Below are 16,751 nucleotides of genomic sequence, written 5' to 3' on the forward strand. Positions count from 1 at the left end.
TATTTCTGCTGTTCCTCTTGTTCCTCACATTATGGGATGTATACTGTAGCACCAGGGATCTTTGAACTCTCTGTAACTCTGTAAAGTTACAAACCTGATTCCAAGAAAAGTTGTGACACTGTACAAAGTGTGAGTAAAAAAGGAATGGAATAATTTACACATGTCATAAACTTATATTTTATTCACAATAGAATATAGATAACATATTAAATGTTGAAAGTGAGATATTTTGAAATGTCATGTCAATATTGGCTCATTTTGGGTTTCATGAGAGCTACACATTCCAGAAAAGTTGGGACAGGTAATAAGAGGCTGGAAAAGTGAATAATGAAGGCATTACATAAAATAAAAAATAAAACATTTACAACACACCTGTATAAATATAAAATACATGCTGATGTTTTTATTATGGTCAAAGCTACAGAAGTGTCTGCTCTGTATGTGTTTAGGGAGGCCTTACTGCTCAACACAAGCACATGTTACATGTTATAGGATTTCTGTGGTTAGTCATATCTCTTATGGATCTAGAACCTGTAATGAATTCCTGTATGAACAACAAATGGCAAAAAGAGACAGCTTCTCCACATCAACTGCAAACCATAGTTGCTAACTAAGTTGGTTGCAATGAAATTTCCCATTGCCAACTAAGTTGCTAACAGGTTAGTATCTATGGTTTTGGGAAACGCACCCCTGGTTGTGTCATGCACTTTCATGTGACAAATGTTTTATGGAGAAAAACAGTTTAAAAGTTGAGACTATATTGTTCCTTATTCCTCAGTCTTACACAGTGAGCACGTTTTATTATGCCACCATAGCCTTATGCTACACACTTCAAACTATATACTTATCAAACGACATACATTTAATAACAAAACAGAGGAATATGAGAAAATATTGAACAGCTGCTGGTCCATTTACTGGTAACAATCTGGCAAACCAGTGGCTGTAATCCTTTAATAAATATATAAAACACAGGGAACTTTTTATAACATTTTGCAGCCCTAAAATATTGTAATAAAACCGAAAAACAATTCATTTTATTTTTCTTAAGTTTAGAAATCAGTTTCAACTTTTTATTATCGTATTTGGGACAGATCATCATGTTCTAGTGTTTATTTCTCAGTGTTATGTTGCGCTTTTGTGTGCAGTGATATCACGAGCTGTATCAGACGTTCAGACTAACCGGAAGCACTTCTTTTCAGGCTTCGGATTGATTTGCTCGTGCACACTTACACGACACAACAGGGCAGTCGACTCTAAACAGTGCGCACGTGTTCCAGCGTCACCGAAGCGCGTGCCGGAGCCCACGGGAACACTCCTCAACTGTCAGGATAGTTTACTGCCGTCTCGTTTTCGTTATCTGACCGTGATATCATTAATGAAGATTCAGAGTCTCCCTCACCTTCATGTTTGCGCAGGCTAAGTTTGCTATTTCATCGTGAACAATGATTTTAGAGAGAATACCTCCAAGAATATGCTCTTTATTCATGCACAGGGTAAGTGTTGTGTAGGACTGTGCATATACTGTATGATAAGCATGCTTTTATGGGTGTTCAGCACACATTCACATTTAATAAGGTGACTGTTAGAAACACTTGTGAAACCGAGCATTGTTTACTCGGACGCAGACTTCTGTGCGTGCGTGCGTGGGTACACTGATATGAGAGAAGTGATTAGTCAGTTGCTCACGTCATGTGTCCCGTCGTCCAGGCCGCGCTGAGACCGGCGCACTCCTCGTCTGTGCCGCCGCAGCCGGTGCCTCCGCTCCCGCAGACGCTGCAGCGCTACCTCACGGCCCTGGAGCCGCTCCTGCCGCCCGACGAGCTCGAGCACACCCGCAGGATCGTGCAGAAGTTCGGCTGCCCTGGAGGTCTGGGCGAGAGACTGCAGCGAGAGCTGGTGAACCGAGCCAAGCACTCACACAACTGGGTGAGAACAGCACCACCTGAAACAGCTGGACAGGGCTTAGTACTGGGGCACTGTTTAATGCAGAAACGCCTGGTGTGTGTGTGTGTGTTTCCCAGATTTCAGACTGGTGGGTACAGTGGGCGTATCTGGAGTGCAGACAGCCCTTGGCAGTGCATTCGAACCCTGCCATCTCTCTGCCCAAACGAGACTTCACTGACTGGAAAGGACAACTAGTGTACGTGACAGCCAAAATAACACACCCTCACAGACAGAATGTCCTCTTTCCTTTCATATGACTCAGATAATTGAGTGCACAGTAATATCAACACATTAAACAAGCAGTTTTATCTGATCCAGCGAAGAACGTATTGGGGTTGCACATGTAATATAATATGTGTGTTATGTCTGCATTGTTTCTTGTGCAGGTTTGCGTCGAAGCTCATTGCAGGAGTGTTGGACTTCAAAGCTCAGGTGGACAGGTCTGGATAATATTAACATGATTTACACGGCAGATGTCCGAGCACCTGTGCTAGTTTAACTGCTATAACCTTTAACTGATGCTGGGCTGCATGTTTCAGTCAAGCAGTGCCACACACTGGAACTTAATATCATGATATTATTTCTAAATATATCGTGCTGTTGCTGTCAATGTGACTCCTATCTCTCCTCCAGTGGGAGGCTGGCGCCGGAGTACATGCGCGGGCAGCCCTTGTGTATGGAGCTGTTTCCTCACTTGTTCTCCTCCTGTCGAATCCCAGACCCCAAACATGACCATGTGGTTCACTACGGACGTCCACGCCGTGGCCCAGCGCACATTACAGTGGTCAGGAACTACCAGGTGACCCAGATTACTTAGAAAGTCATCCTAGTAAGATGATATGATCTAAATATTGGATTGTTTCTGTCACATGTGTAGGCGGGATTCAGCATGTTGAATAGACTTTGGTGGTGTCCACTCTGATCGGATGGTCAGTGCACAATAGTTAATGTGAAAGAGATGAAAACAAGCCAGTAAATCAAGACCGTACTGACCGAAGCTGTTCTAATGCTACGTTAGCTTCCCAGAGCTTTCCAGTAGCTGAATATCTTCATAAGAACATGATCCAGTAACGATCTACAGTTATTTCCTGTCAGGCAGGCGCAGGACACACATGCTAGTTCTGTGCAGTGTGATCGAGCTCAGCGGTCTGCTCCAGACGCACACGAGGCGACAGCACCGTCGACCGCTAGCTTTCGTTGCTGCTAGTTCTTTGAGGTTGGCTTGGTGTTTCCCGGGCTTTAGAGGGCCCTTCTTACAGTTCTCTACAGATGAGATCAATTTGAGGAGTATAAAACACTTAAGTAAACTATGCTTTGATGGTCAAAGAAAAAATAAATATTCAATATGCTTAGCCTAGTCCATGTTTAGCTCTTGGACATTTTTGGGGACTCATCTGTACTCTTCTTTGTTTATCAAACCTATTCTAGCATCAAGGACCATATATCATTATAACCAGGAGTCATTATAATCATTATAATGACATACACCATTATAATCAGGAGTCTAGCTAATTTAAAGTCCCAATCTTACAATTGTTACAACAATTTTTTATTTTACTGTGAACTCAAACAGAAATTCCTGAAGCTTGTATTTTTGTGTTTTCTTTTTAATTCAGTGGTTTTCAACCTGTGGGCCGCGGTGGTATTGCAGGTGGGCCGCCAATTACTATTAAAATAAATAATAATATTGTTCTAAGTCATAACATAATAACATAATTTCATATATATAATTAAATAACAAAAATAAATATTAAACCGTAACTGTTATTTTCTGTTCATTGCCAGTCCATTCTAGGGCTGTGCGATTAATCGAAATCATCATAAAATCACGATTTGAGTGCGCACGATTTCTAAATAGCTTTATAGCACGATTTTCGTTGGCCCCGACCTCCCGCAGTATGCTATTTTTTATCCAATCAGAATGCAGCGCTCCTAGCGCGAGAACAGAATAGACTGGGCATATGCCTACGTAGCTCCAGGTTCACACACTTTCTGTGATGCGTCTTTTTTCCGAGCCCATGTTAACGGATCAGAGTGTTCACACCGCACGCGGTAAAATAAAAATGTGTAAAAATATTTAATATCTAGCACATGAGCATAGAGAGAGTTGTGAGTGCACGGGACGCAGTTTGAGTGAGAGGAGACATGTTTAACGCTGGTTTTTGCAAGCAGAAAGATTTGTGCTTGTGCATTATTTTAATGTGCTTTCGCGTTACAATAACGCACTCTCACTGCTGCTTCTGCACCGCTCACACATACTGTATACACACTGCAAACGGAGTATACATGTGAACCTGTATCATATATAACAAATCTATTTCAACACCTGAGCCACCGCTACAATTAATGAGCTCTATGAACAATGCGTGGCAAAAAAGAAAAAAAAAAGTCCCTGCACACGGGATTTATTTATATTTTTGCCATAAGTCTATAAATTTTGTTACACCTTTACATAGTGAATATTTTTACTTATGTTTTAGAGACGTTACAACTCTTTGATAACTTTAATTGGTTTTCTTTTGGAAATATGTTTAAAATCCATCCTGAATGCATTCATGACTTTAAAGAAATCGCAAAATTGATAAAAAAAAAAAAAAGTGATCTTTTTTTTTTTTTTTTTTGGGTCCATATCACACAGCCCCAGTTCATTCAATAAATACAGTTATAAATCTAGCTTCTGAGTACTAAGTTATTAACCCAACAAAAGCGGGGTCAGTTAATGTTTTTGCAGTGGGCCGCACAAACATATGTGTGTGGTTGTGTGGGCCGCGAGTTGAAAAAGTTGGGAACCACTGTTTTAATTGTTGTCTAAATCTAACATTGCCTATGCAGGTTATAGTCATGTATTACAATATGAATTTAGGTCTTTATAGGAACAGGTATTTTATTTACTGACAATATAAATGCATACACAAAAGTTCAGGGAGTAAAGTAATAAAAAGGTTTATTTTATATTAAGGTTATAATTTCATTTCATTTTTCTTAAAAAATTTTTTTTTTCTTTTCACTTTTTTTCTATGCTACATACAACATAATGGCAAAGCAAACAATAGATCTGTGACTTTTTTATTGAAAATAAATACCTGAAATGCGTACATTGCGTAAGTATTCACACCCATAACTCAGTGCTCAGTGAAAGCAGCTTTACAGCCTCAGATCTTTTGGATGTTTGTGAGGAGATAATGAAAACTAATACATCACATGTTTCATTTTGGGTTCTTGTAATAGATTCTTTAAAGCATGTATATCTTAGTGATTAATGCGTGGTTGTGTGCAGTTTTTCCAGCTGGATGTTTACAACAGTGATGGAACACCACTGACCGAGAGTCAGATCCATGCTCAGCTGTTGCGGATCCGCTCTCAGTCCTGGAAGACCGATAAGGAACCGATGGGGATCTTGACCAGCGAGCATCGTCACACCTGGGGTCAGGCTTACACACGCTTGCTCAGAGGTGAACATGACCTGCACTCTCTAGTACTGATAAACACAACACAGGAGAGATGATTAGTGCGACGCACAGGACGGTTGTGTACCAGTCCACTCACATGACCCATTCTGGATTAGGAGAGCGATTAAACCTCACCGTTTACCATTCAGCTCCACTGTCCAGAGTTTCATGCTTGATTTAAACATTTAGTGTTTGTTTTTTTCTCTCTTCAGATAAAATCAATAAAGAATCTGTGAGGCTGATTGAGAAATCGATCTTCACACTGTGTTTGGACTCTCCAGTGATGAGGATTTCTGACGAGAAGTAAGAGTTGTTTCTACATTGATTGATTGTGGGTGATACTGAGAGTAACTAGAGCGTAGCACATCTTTATCGACGATGGTTTGATGTGGTGCTAAGGATGTCTGATGTTGGTTTGGTAGGTATTCTAGTAAAATGGCAGCGCAGATTTTGCATGGAGGAGGGACTTACTCAAACAGTGGCAATCGCTGGTTTGACAAGACGCTACAGGTGAGCCACACGGCCCAGGTCTGTTGTTTAGACCAACACTGGCCGCTGTTCATAAGTAAAGCACACCCTGATGGCACAGTTAATGTTGTAATCTGTGTATAGTGAATGTGATGTCCATCATCACTCAACTGTCATTCATAGAGTTCATAGAGGACTGCAGCTTTACACATGTAAGATCCACAGGGGTTGGACAAAATAATGTGAACGCCTGCGAAATAAGAAACATTTAATTAAGGTGTTTTATCACCATTTGCCTTCAACACACCTTCTCAAACAGATTGATACAACTCTTGAATAGTCTCCAGTCCAGCTGAATGTAGATCAGAACAAGGTGACCGTGACAGGGAGTCTGTTTCTCTCCGAAACTGCTCCCAGTGTTTGCTAATATTCAAGACAGTGCTTCTTCTGACCAGGGCAGATGGTGAAGTTCATCCAGTTGCTCCAGTTGTTCAGGTTTTAAGATCATAAAAGCATGTAGCATTGGTGTCTGTGATGTAAATTGCAGCTCTTTCTTGGATGTTGGCTTTGTGAAGTTCTCTGTGGTCAGTTTTTGTGTGAACAGGTTTGCTGTCACTTTTCCATGTTGTATTCACACAATCCTTTTATAGTCCCTGACAGTTAACCAATACTTTTGCTCTGCGCTGACAGTCTTTTCGTGCTTTCCACACAGTTAAGGTTACAGATGCTCCTGATTATCCCATGATTATCATCTTTGCACGTCTGATTTATCAGTTTCCCCCATGGCTTGTATTAAATACTGCTGAAAACACCTTAAACTACATGAACACACACACTAGAGTATATACAGTAGACACTGAGAAAACTAATAAAAGATATTAGGTGAACCCTGATAATAATGGGTGTTCACATTATTTTGACCAACCCCTGTATAAAGTAGTGCTTATATTGAATAAAGATAATAATATAAAACATTTCGTCAAGTAAAAAGTGCTGTTGCAGTAGTTTATGCTGTGAGTGTCATTCACAGAAATTGTTGTATTTATTTATTTTTTGGCTTGAACTCATTACTGAGTAAATCACGATTATTTGCATTGAAGTACTTCAGTTTGAGCTTTTCTTAATTGTGATTGTTTGAACACATTCCCCCTGTGTTTGTGTGCTCAGTTTGTCGTCGGTGAGGATGGGTCTTGGGGTCTCTTGTATGAACATGCGACAGCTGAAGGTCCACCTATTTCCACATTGTTGGATCACGTACTAGAATACTGGTATTTACACACAGACGCAAACTTTTCTATTCATTTCTGATATCTGCATTGCTTTTTTTGGGGCAGTATCTCACTAGCCAAGTAGCGATCACACTGTTTTTGATGATTTCTCGCCCTCATCTGGTGGAGGTTTGTGAGGAGAGGCGCATGTGCTTCAGTGAAATGAGACGGACATCTTTATTGACCGTGTTTTTCTCTGTTAGTAAGAAACCGGACCGAATGCGAGCTCCTTTGATTCCTCTGCCCATGCCCAAGAAACTCTACTTCTACATCAATTCGGAGATTAAATGGGATCTAGAGATGGCCAAGCAGAATCTGGATATGTGAGTTCAAATGCTGTTTTTTTGGGGTTGAATTTAAGATCTGGTTTAGCTGTGTCAGCTGGGACGTAGAGCTGCATGACTCTCGATTAACTGAAAATCACAAATTCTTTTTTGTGACAAAATATTATTGCTGCAGTCTATTTAAACGTGTGTAATTAATTTGAATGAATAACTTTAACATACACTACCAGTCCAAACGTTTCTGAACAGTACGTAAAGAGGTCTCTTCTGCTCAATTTATCCAAAATACAGCAAAAGTAGTTATATTGTGAAATATTTTTACAATTTATTTTATCTGTTGAAATATATTTTAAAACATAATTTATTTCTGTGATGCTCCGCTGTATTTTCAGCATCATTCCTCCAGTCTTCAGTATCACATGATCTTCAGAAATCATGAAAACATACTGATTTACTACATTTCTTACAGACTTCCTTAAAAACATTACACATCTTAAGGTTCAAAAAACTTTTGACTGGTAGTGTATACATTATATGTTTAATACACCAATGTTTAATATTCAAATTATGAAAAAGTAGTTTGAATGAATGATTCAACGACTCACTCATAAACCTGCTTCACTTGTTTCATTACTGGGTGAGTCAGCGTTATTGAACGATTCTCTTGAATGAATAATTGATAAATACATTTATAAGTCACTTTTTGGCCATCTAATGCCGAAACGATGCAAACCACACAAACGTTATTTGGAGCTACCATAGACATCAGTGTTTATATCTGAACTACAAACTCTACTCCAGTATTTCTGTGATAATATAAATGACTGTGTAGTTGAAAAGACAGCTTGTGAAGATGTTATTTAACCAAACATGGTAACATGCTCTCTCTGTGTGTCAGCGGCAGTGCAAACACAGATGATCCGTTAAGACTTTGTCAAAGGTTTAACAGACTCTGGGAATCTCTGTCATTTAGAAATGAGATCGTTTGGATGTCTCGATCGAGATTTCATTCTTTTGCTCCATGAACACATGCTTTATGGCACATCAAGTAAAAAGTTCAGTATTTAAAAAACAGACATAACTGTGTTAGGTTCTTCTAACATGTCAGAAAAAACCAAACATTTTGGATCCAATCTCATTACCAGGTTCCCGTCATAAGACATCTGCTTTTTCTGGTTTCCCAGTGCACTAAACAGAGAGTTTTGTTTTCTATCCGAAGCAGTTCAAGGTCTGTCCGATACCCAAAACCTGTTTGATATCCAAAAATATCATCAGCATCAGCAAGAGACACGAGTAGAGCAAAAAGCACGGTCAAACGAAGCAGAGTTTATATAATAATAATAATTATAAGAGTTTAATTTATAATCTCTGAGTTGTGTCTGTTTCAATGTTGGACTTCGTCTGACAAGCACAAATTCAACTATTATACAGAAGTGAATTAATTGGAAAGTTACAGTTGCATGTCATTTAAAACCCTGAGATGGAGACTCTCTGATGCCTTAGCTTTAATTTACTTGTGAGGACAGCACACAGAAAATGATTGAAATGAGTGTACAGTATATTATATCATTTAATATGAAATAGATTTATGAAGGAATAGATTTTCATATCCATGTGATATGAAGTACAGTAATATGGAAATATTAAATGGTATACATGAATTACAACACAGATGTATGTGGAAAAGCTGTGCACTTTTATTATTGTTCCCATGAGTTTGTGTAGATTTAAGAAGTGGAGGAAATCAACTGAATGCTGATGATAATAACATGCTCATTATTATTATTGTTTTTTTTTTTACTAAATTCTCCCCTTAGTCTCATCAACGATTTGGACATCAAATGTTTTAATTTCCAGCGCTTTGGAAAAGAGTTTGTCAAACAGCTCAAGCTGAGTCCAAACTCCTTCATCCAGGTGGCGATTCAGCTGGCCTACTACCGGTGAGGCGCGTAGAAAACCCTCTGTCATCACCCAGTAACGCCAGATAATCAAATGAAGAAGTAAAGTGTGTTTGTCTGCTAGGGTCCACAGTGAAGTGTGTGCAGCCTGTGACATCGCCTCTCTGAGGATGTTCCGCGGGGGGCGAACAGACTACATCCGCTCTCCAACCAATCAGATGCTGAGCTTCATACAGGCCTTTGATGATGATGCTGTTTCTGTGAGTACCACCTGAGACGTCACATTTATGAGTAACACTGATCATTAAACACGTGTGTTTGTGTGTGTGTTTTAGAGAGAAGCTAAGGTGCAGCTTCTGAGAGAAGCTGTTGATGCCTACAGCATCCTCACAGAGCAGGTGAATATCATGGAGACTCTCTGTCCAGATCCGTGTTCATGTTGACTGTATAATGAGTGTCATCTCTGATCAGTCGCTGAAGGGGCAGGGGATAGACCGCCACCTGCTGGGTCTCAAACTTCAAGCCATCGAGGAGGGACTGAGCGTTCCCCGAATCTTCATGGACACGGCCTATGGACTTGCCACTCACTGGAAACTCAGAACTGGACAGGTAACTTTTATTTCAATTGGCACAATAATGATATAACCATAGACTGTAAAAAAAATATGGACGTAGTGTCCGTGACGTCACCCATAGACTCCTCAATAGCGGTTTTGAAGCCTAAAGTGTGCAGAGCAAGCCGTCGCCATCTTGGCAGCGCGTCACCACGCGACTCTCCCGGATAATCGAAAATGGGCAAAAAGGCGGGAGCTGATTGCTGAAGCCACGCCCACCTAGCGCGACAGCACTGTCAGCAATGGCAATCCACCTGTCACTCAAGTGGCCACGCCCTTAATTATGCAGAACTTTAAGGCTTAATATAAATTAAACGGATGAGTTTAAAAAAAATTCACCCCCTCACAGTTGTCATGAAGGGAAAAATTAGCAATATAGACAAATCATTTTTTTAACCAGGCTGTAAACATGTTTTTTTCTGCTATAAAGTTGGGCATTTTAACATGGGGAGTCTATGGGATTGACTCCCTTCTGCAGCCAGCCTCAAGCGGCCGGTCGATGAATTGCAGTTTTTGTCATTTCCTTATTGGCCTCACGAGAGAGAGCGGGAGGTTGCCGCTCGGATATAACGCAATGAAAACATTTCATTCTGGTTTGAAAACCAAAACTGAAGGAACATCACAGAATAGAAGATGCTTGGCAGTTGTTGTAGGGTTTATGTCTCTTCATTTAATTCCATAATAGAATAGTTTTGATCCCACTTTTCAGCATAAGTTTTCTACACTTGCTTCCCACCCTCGGCTTTTCCAAGCCTTTCCACCATGATTTAAATTGTTCAGTTTGCACAGCAGAATATCATAAAGATGTTGTGTCTTCCTCACAGGTGCCCACCAACACAGACAGTGTGATGTGTTTTGGACCGCTGGTTCCAGATGGATATGCAGTCTGTTACAATCCACAGCCAGATCACGTCCACTTCTCCATCACTGCCTTCAACTGCTGTGAGGAAACCAACGCAGAGAAGCTGGCTCTCACATTGGAGCGATCGCTTCGTGATCTCCAGGAGTTATTTCAGCCCAATGTTTAGCACCGTCTAGACATTCAGAGATGGTTTAAACTCTACTCCAGCATTGCGACGGCTTCAGGAACACAGTATTTCATATGTGCTGAACAGAATGTACTCCTGGAAGTACTAGGCTTTGTTAAACGAGTGGTCTTCATAGAGGTTTGCATGAAGTACAGTGCATTTGAGCAACTGAGGTACAGGTGAACGTATGATGGACCATTTGCTGAGAAGAAATGTATGATTGCTATTTTTGGTATATTTGAAGAACAGCCATGAAGACTTAAATCAGTAATCTAATGTGATACCAAAATTAAAGGCACTTGAAATATGAAATTGTCTCATGTGCACTTTGGGTCCCTCAACAGCTTTTTATTTATAAAAGAGTATTGAGTTTCAAAAAAGTGATTTTGTGTGACGTTACACAACCGCAGTTCAATTTGATATACATTTCTTCCTAATAAAATTAAGTAACGTATATTTGTGTGAAATCGCTGATTTTGTTTAAAAATCTGTTGTTGTTACTATTGAAACATACAGGAGATGTCTGTTGCTCATTATGCCCTGGTAATAAATTAAGTACACTAATAACAAATTCGTTTTTTTTTTTTTTTTTTTTGAGTTCTCCAAATGTCCCCTCATTCAAGTAAATAAACGTGTTTTTGACTACATCAAGTTGTTAAGAAGTTTTGTTTGAAGAAAGTTGCAAACAATTTCATCTTGAAACAATTACTGTATCTCATGAGCTTTATCTTTCTCTCCAGAACCATAGCTCTAACCATATCTGAATACAATTGTTAAACCCTTTAGAATATAAAATTGTGTTGACTAGTTTTGGTTCAGTATTAATAACTAACTATTGTAATAGGGTTGTCACCAAAGCAATGCTTCCCCACATACAGTCTTGTTCAAAATAATAGCAGTACAATGTGACTAACCAGAATAATCAAGGTTTTTCGTATATTTTTTTATTGCTACGTGGCAAACAAGTTACCAGTAGGTTCAGTAGATTCTCAGAAAACAAATGAGACCCAGCATTCATGATATGCACGCTCTTAAGGCTGTGCAATTGGGCAATTAGTTGAATTAGTTGAAAGGGGTGTGTTCAAAAAAATAGCAGTGTGGCATTCAATCACTGAGGTCATCAATTTTGTGAAGAAACAGGTGTGAATCAGGTGGCCCCTATTTAAGGATGAAGCCAACACTTGTTGAACATGCATTTGAAAGCTGAGGAAAATGGGTCGTTCAAGACATTGTTCAGAAGAACAGCGTACTTTGATTAAAAAGTTGATTAGAGAGGGGAAAACCTATAAAGAGGTGCAAAAAATGATAGGCTGTTCAGCTAAAATGATCTCCAATGCCTTAAAATGGAGAGCAAAACCAGAGAGACGTGGAAGAAAACGGAAGACAACCATCAAAATGGATAGAAGAATAACCAGAATGGCAAAGGCTCAGCCAATGATCACCTCCAGGATGATCAAAGACAGTCTGGAGTTACCTGTAAGTACTGTGACAGTTAGAAGACGTCTGTGTGAAGCTAATCTATTTTCAAGAATCCCCCGCAAAGTCCCTCTGTTAAAAAAAAGGCATGTGCAGAAGAGGTTACAATTTGCCAAAGAACACATCAACTGGCCTAAAGAGAAATGGAGGAACATTTTGTGGACTGATGAGAGTAAAATTGTTCTTTTTGGGTCCAAGGGCCACAGACAGTTTGTGAGACGACCCCCAAACTCTGAATTCAAGCCACAGTACACAGTGAAGACAGTGAAGCATGGAGGTGCAAGCATCATGATATGGGCATGTTTCTCCTACTATGGTGTTGGGCCTATTTATCGCATACCAGGGATCATGGATCAGTTTGCATATGTTAAAATACTTGAAGAGGTCATGTTGCCCTATGCTGAAGAGGACATGCCCTTGAAATGGTTGTTTCAACAAGACAATGACCCAAAGCACACTAGTAAACGGGCAAAGTCTTGGTTCCAAACCAACAAAATTAATGTTATGGAGTGGCCAGCCCAATCTCCAGACCTTAATCCAATTGAGAACTTGTGAGGTGATATCAAAAATGCTGTTTCTGAAGCAAAACCAAGAAATGTGAATGAATTGTGGAATGTTGTTAAAGAATCATGGAGTGGAATAACAGCTGAGCGGTGCCACAAGTTGGTTGACTCCATGCCACACAGATGTCAAGCAGTTTTAAAAAACTGTGGTCATACAACTAAATATTAGTTTAGTGATTCACAGGATTGCTAAATCCCAGAAAAAAGAATGTTTGTACAAAATAGTTTTGAGTTTGTACAGTCAAAGGTAGACACTGCTATTTTTTTGAACACACCCCTTTCAACTAATTGCCCAATTGCACAGCCTTAAGAGCGTGCATATCATGAATGCTGGGTCTTGTTTGTTTTCTGACAATCTACTGAACCTACTGGTAACTTGTTTGCCACGTAGCAATAAAAAATATACTAAAAACCTTGATTATTCTGGTTAGTCACATTGTACTGCTATTATTTTGAACAAAACTGTACAATTTTTTTCGATTGTTATATGTAGCAGTGGGTGGTAATAGACAATTAATGTACAGTTCCCTTTCGAGATGGTCTCTCGATGTTCCAAAGGCCTACAAGGGAAACACATTTCTCCCAAGAAAACTAAAGACGCTCAACGTTTCACCTGACTTTGGAATGTTTTCACACTTAGGTCCATCCTAAACGTCTGCACAGACAACATGACAGTGTTTATAGACACAAGTTGCTAAAGTGGTTTTTGTTCTTGCCCTCTTCTTGTGCTAGCGACAAGCCTGTTGATGTGGGCAGACTAACATCTCTGTATATCTCCCCAGCCATCTCAAACTCTGCACAGGCATGCTGTCAAGGCAAGGGGTACCCAAGGAGAATGAAGATCTATTTCGACCTCACTCAGACTGTCACCACGGTCTTACCTTGAATGACGCCATTCTGCCAGCTCTCCTCGAGACCTAATGTGAACAATGTCAGGTGACTGACCCCTAGTGGTTGGTTCCCTAAAAAACATTTCCTCTTTTGCCTTTCTCGCCTCTCTAGAGACCGGTTTGGAGGAAATCTGTGTGTATACGCTGTTATTTGGAAATCTGTACCCATTCAATCCGTCACTATAGTGCAGGCACCTAGTGCCCCCGAGGATTGCGGTATTTTTTTTCCTTTTTCTTTTATATTTTCAGGTGATTGGTTGGTATTATTTACATTACAAATTAACAAATTTGATTCATGTTAAAATTTGTTTTGTAGGGATTGTATTCCGACGCTTAAGAAGCGTACGGATGTGGTGAGTAACTTTTTTTAAAGGAATATAGTTATCACACTGACTCCACTGTTCGCAGCGGCTCAGTGAAATTATACAGTATATATATGATTTTGATTGTGTATACACACATTTATATATCATTGGCAAACTCCTGTGCGCAGGAGTAGAGTATTCATATTCCTATATGTTATCTGAGCTACAACTGTATGCAGCTGTCTAACAATCATGAGTCAACCTCTGTGCCATTATTGTCATGCTACTATGCATCCTCGGGATGGACATCGTGAGTGTCCATCATGTCTGGGTATGGCCCATTTACTGGAGGACATTGGAAAACCATGCCCGGCCGCAGCTGAGTTCTCCCTACAAGAGAGGGTTCAGAGAGCTAGCCTTTTTGTACGGCCAGCGCATGATAGAGGTGCATCAGGATCAGTGGTTGATGCATGGTCTCTTAAATGGAGAAGGGAACATTCTCCTGTTGAAGTCCATGATGGACCTAGCTGCTCTGATGGAAGAAGGTCAAGGGCTTCAGAACCTCAAGCTGACACCCAGATGCAAATTCTAGCAATTTTACGGGATTTGGCTGGGAAAATGGATAATTTTAGACCCCACGATAGGGGGTTAGGTGGACAACAGCATGCAGTTTCATCTGTTGTTTCTGAGGATGATAGCCCTCCAAATCAGGGCAGAAGAAGTAACATTACTGACACAATTTCTCTTCATGCTCATGACTCTCTTTTTGGTAGTAATGATCAGGATGTGAGTGAGGAAGATCAAGGAGATGAGTCCAGGTCTTCTGCTATTGATGGAGACAGTAACCAACCCGACATTTTTAACAGACATTTTCTTAGCGCTGCAAGAATTTTAGGTCTGGAAACCCAGGCTGAGGCATCAACGACACCAGTGGTGCAAGGTGTGTGGGCTGGGGTCTCCCAGTCTCAACCATCTGTTTCGATTCCTGTTACTGAGGACTATTCACAAATGCTAAGCAAAGCCTGGAATCATCCCAAAGCTGCACCCCAGTTCAATGCTGGTTGCAGACGCTTTGCTAATATACAATATGCTGCAGAAACCGGCATGGGTGGTATGCCAGTGGTGGAGCATGAAATGGCATCTTTAACATCCTTGGGTCTAGACCAGGTGACTGATGACCCACGCTGTCCCCGGAAAGAGTGTGTGAAGACAGATAACCTAGTGTGTCGAACCTACAACTCAGCCACACGTGCAGCCCGACCTGGTAATGCCTTAGCCATAATTCTGGCTTCTTTACGAAAACTTATAAATCCGGAGGATCGGGACATTATGGGTTTGGTCGATGCAGCCCTGGTTACGCACGCCCAGCTCACTAGAGACATTGGGGCTTCTATGTCATCTGCAATCCTTTCTCGTAGGCAGATTTGGTTAGCACAGACTTCCCTACCTGATACTATCAGGAAGGAACTGACCTACATGCCCGTCACACCAGGCTGTGTGCTTCATCCAGACTCACAGACGACACTTGATAAAGCTGAGCAAGCGCGGAAGAGAAGAGAATCAGTGCAACGCACGTTTGGTCCCACTAAGGCAGCTAGACAGTCATATTGAGGCTTTCAGACCCCTCATCATCCCCATTTTAGTCGGCCAGGACCATGGGAGTTCAACAGAAGAAAAAATACCCATTCTCAGAGGTTTGATAGCAGCCAAAGTGCCAGACAAGCACCACGGCATTCACAAATGGCTCGGTCTCGTAGATCAGTTAGAGATGCACCACAAAGAAGCGAAACCCCAGGGGCTCAGGCCCATATGGGGGAACTGCTTAGCAATCCTGGAAGAGCTGCCGGAATCTGCTCCCAGGCAGTGGGTATAAAGATCCTCCCATACCTGGATGACTGGCTAATCTGTGCACCAAGCCGTCACAAGGTTCTAAGAGATACAGAGGCTGTTATCAACCATGTACAAGAGCTTGGGTTCCGCATGAATCTCAAAAAAAGCATTGTCGAACCACAGGAAGAAACTGTATTTGTAGGGTTAGTTTTGAACACCTTAACAATGACAGCATATCTGTCCGCACAGAGGGTAGCAAGGTTATCTGCTCTGGCACAATCTTTCCGCTTAGGCAAGTGGATGGAGTTGGCACAGTTCCAAAGATTACTGGGGATGATATCGGCAGCAATAAAGGTAGTGCCTCTGGGACTGCTCAAAGCACGACATTGCAATGGTGGATCAACAAATTTCAACTCCACCCAAAATTACACAGGCGAGTGAAGTTGAAGGTCACACAGAAATGTGTTCAGGCTCTGCGTCCATGGATAAGCAGCAGCAGGTTGGGTCAAGGTGTTCCTCTGGGGAATATACCAGCGAGGAGAATGGTGGTGACAACCGATGCTTCTCTGAAAGGTTGGGGGGCTGTCTGGCAAGGAAGATCAGTCAGAGGCTCATGGATATTCCCATGGACTATGGAACACATCAATGTGCTGGAGCTGAGAGCAATCTATCTGTCTTTGAGACACTTGATTCCGTTCCTACAGGACAGGCATGTCCTTGTAAGAACCGAC

General features: G+C 41.0%; 1 protein-coding gene across 1 annotated transcript; it reads left to right on the forward strand.

The window, feature by feature from the left end:
• Nucleotides 1-1,076: 1,076 nt before the first annotated feature.
• LOC113068364 (carnitine O-acetyltransferase-like) lies at nt 1,077-11,586 on the forward strand. Its single transcript, XM_026241087.1, has 15 exons — nt 1,077-1,496; nt 1,711-1,929; nt 2,025-2,143; nt 2,334-2,387; nt 2,581-2,746; nt 5,225-5,399; nt 5,609-5,699; nt 5,819-5,906; nt 7,032-7,132; nt 7,336-7,455; nt 9,234-9,356; nt 9,439-9,574; nt 9,650-9,712; nt 9,786-9,923; nt 10,753-11,586. The coding sequence occupies exons 1-15, from the start codon at nt 1,446-1,448 to the stop codon at nt 10,954-10,956; spliced, it is 1,848 nt and encodes a 615-aa protein (XP_026096872.1). The 5' UTR covers nt 1,077-1,445; the 3' UTR covers nt 10,957-11,586.
• The last annotated feature ends 5,165 nt before the right edge of the window (nt 11,587-16,751 follow it).

The sequence above is a fragment of the Carassius auratus genome, linkage group LG44F (assembly GCF_003368295.1).
Source record: "Carassius auratus strain Wakin linkage group LG44F, ASM336829v1, whole genome shotgun sequence".
Taxonomy (NCBI): Eukaryota; Metazoa; Chordata; class Actinopteri; order Cypriniformes; family Cyprinidae; genus Carassius; species Carassius auratus.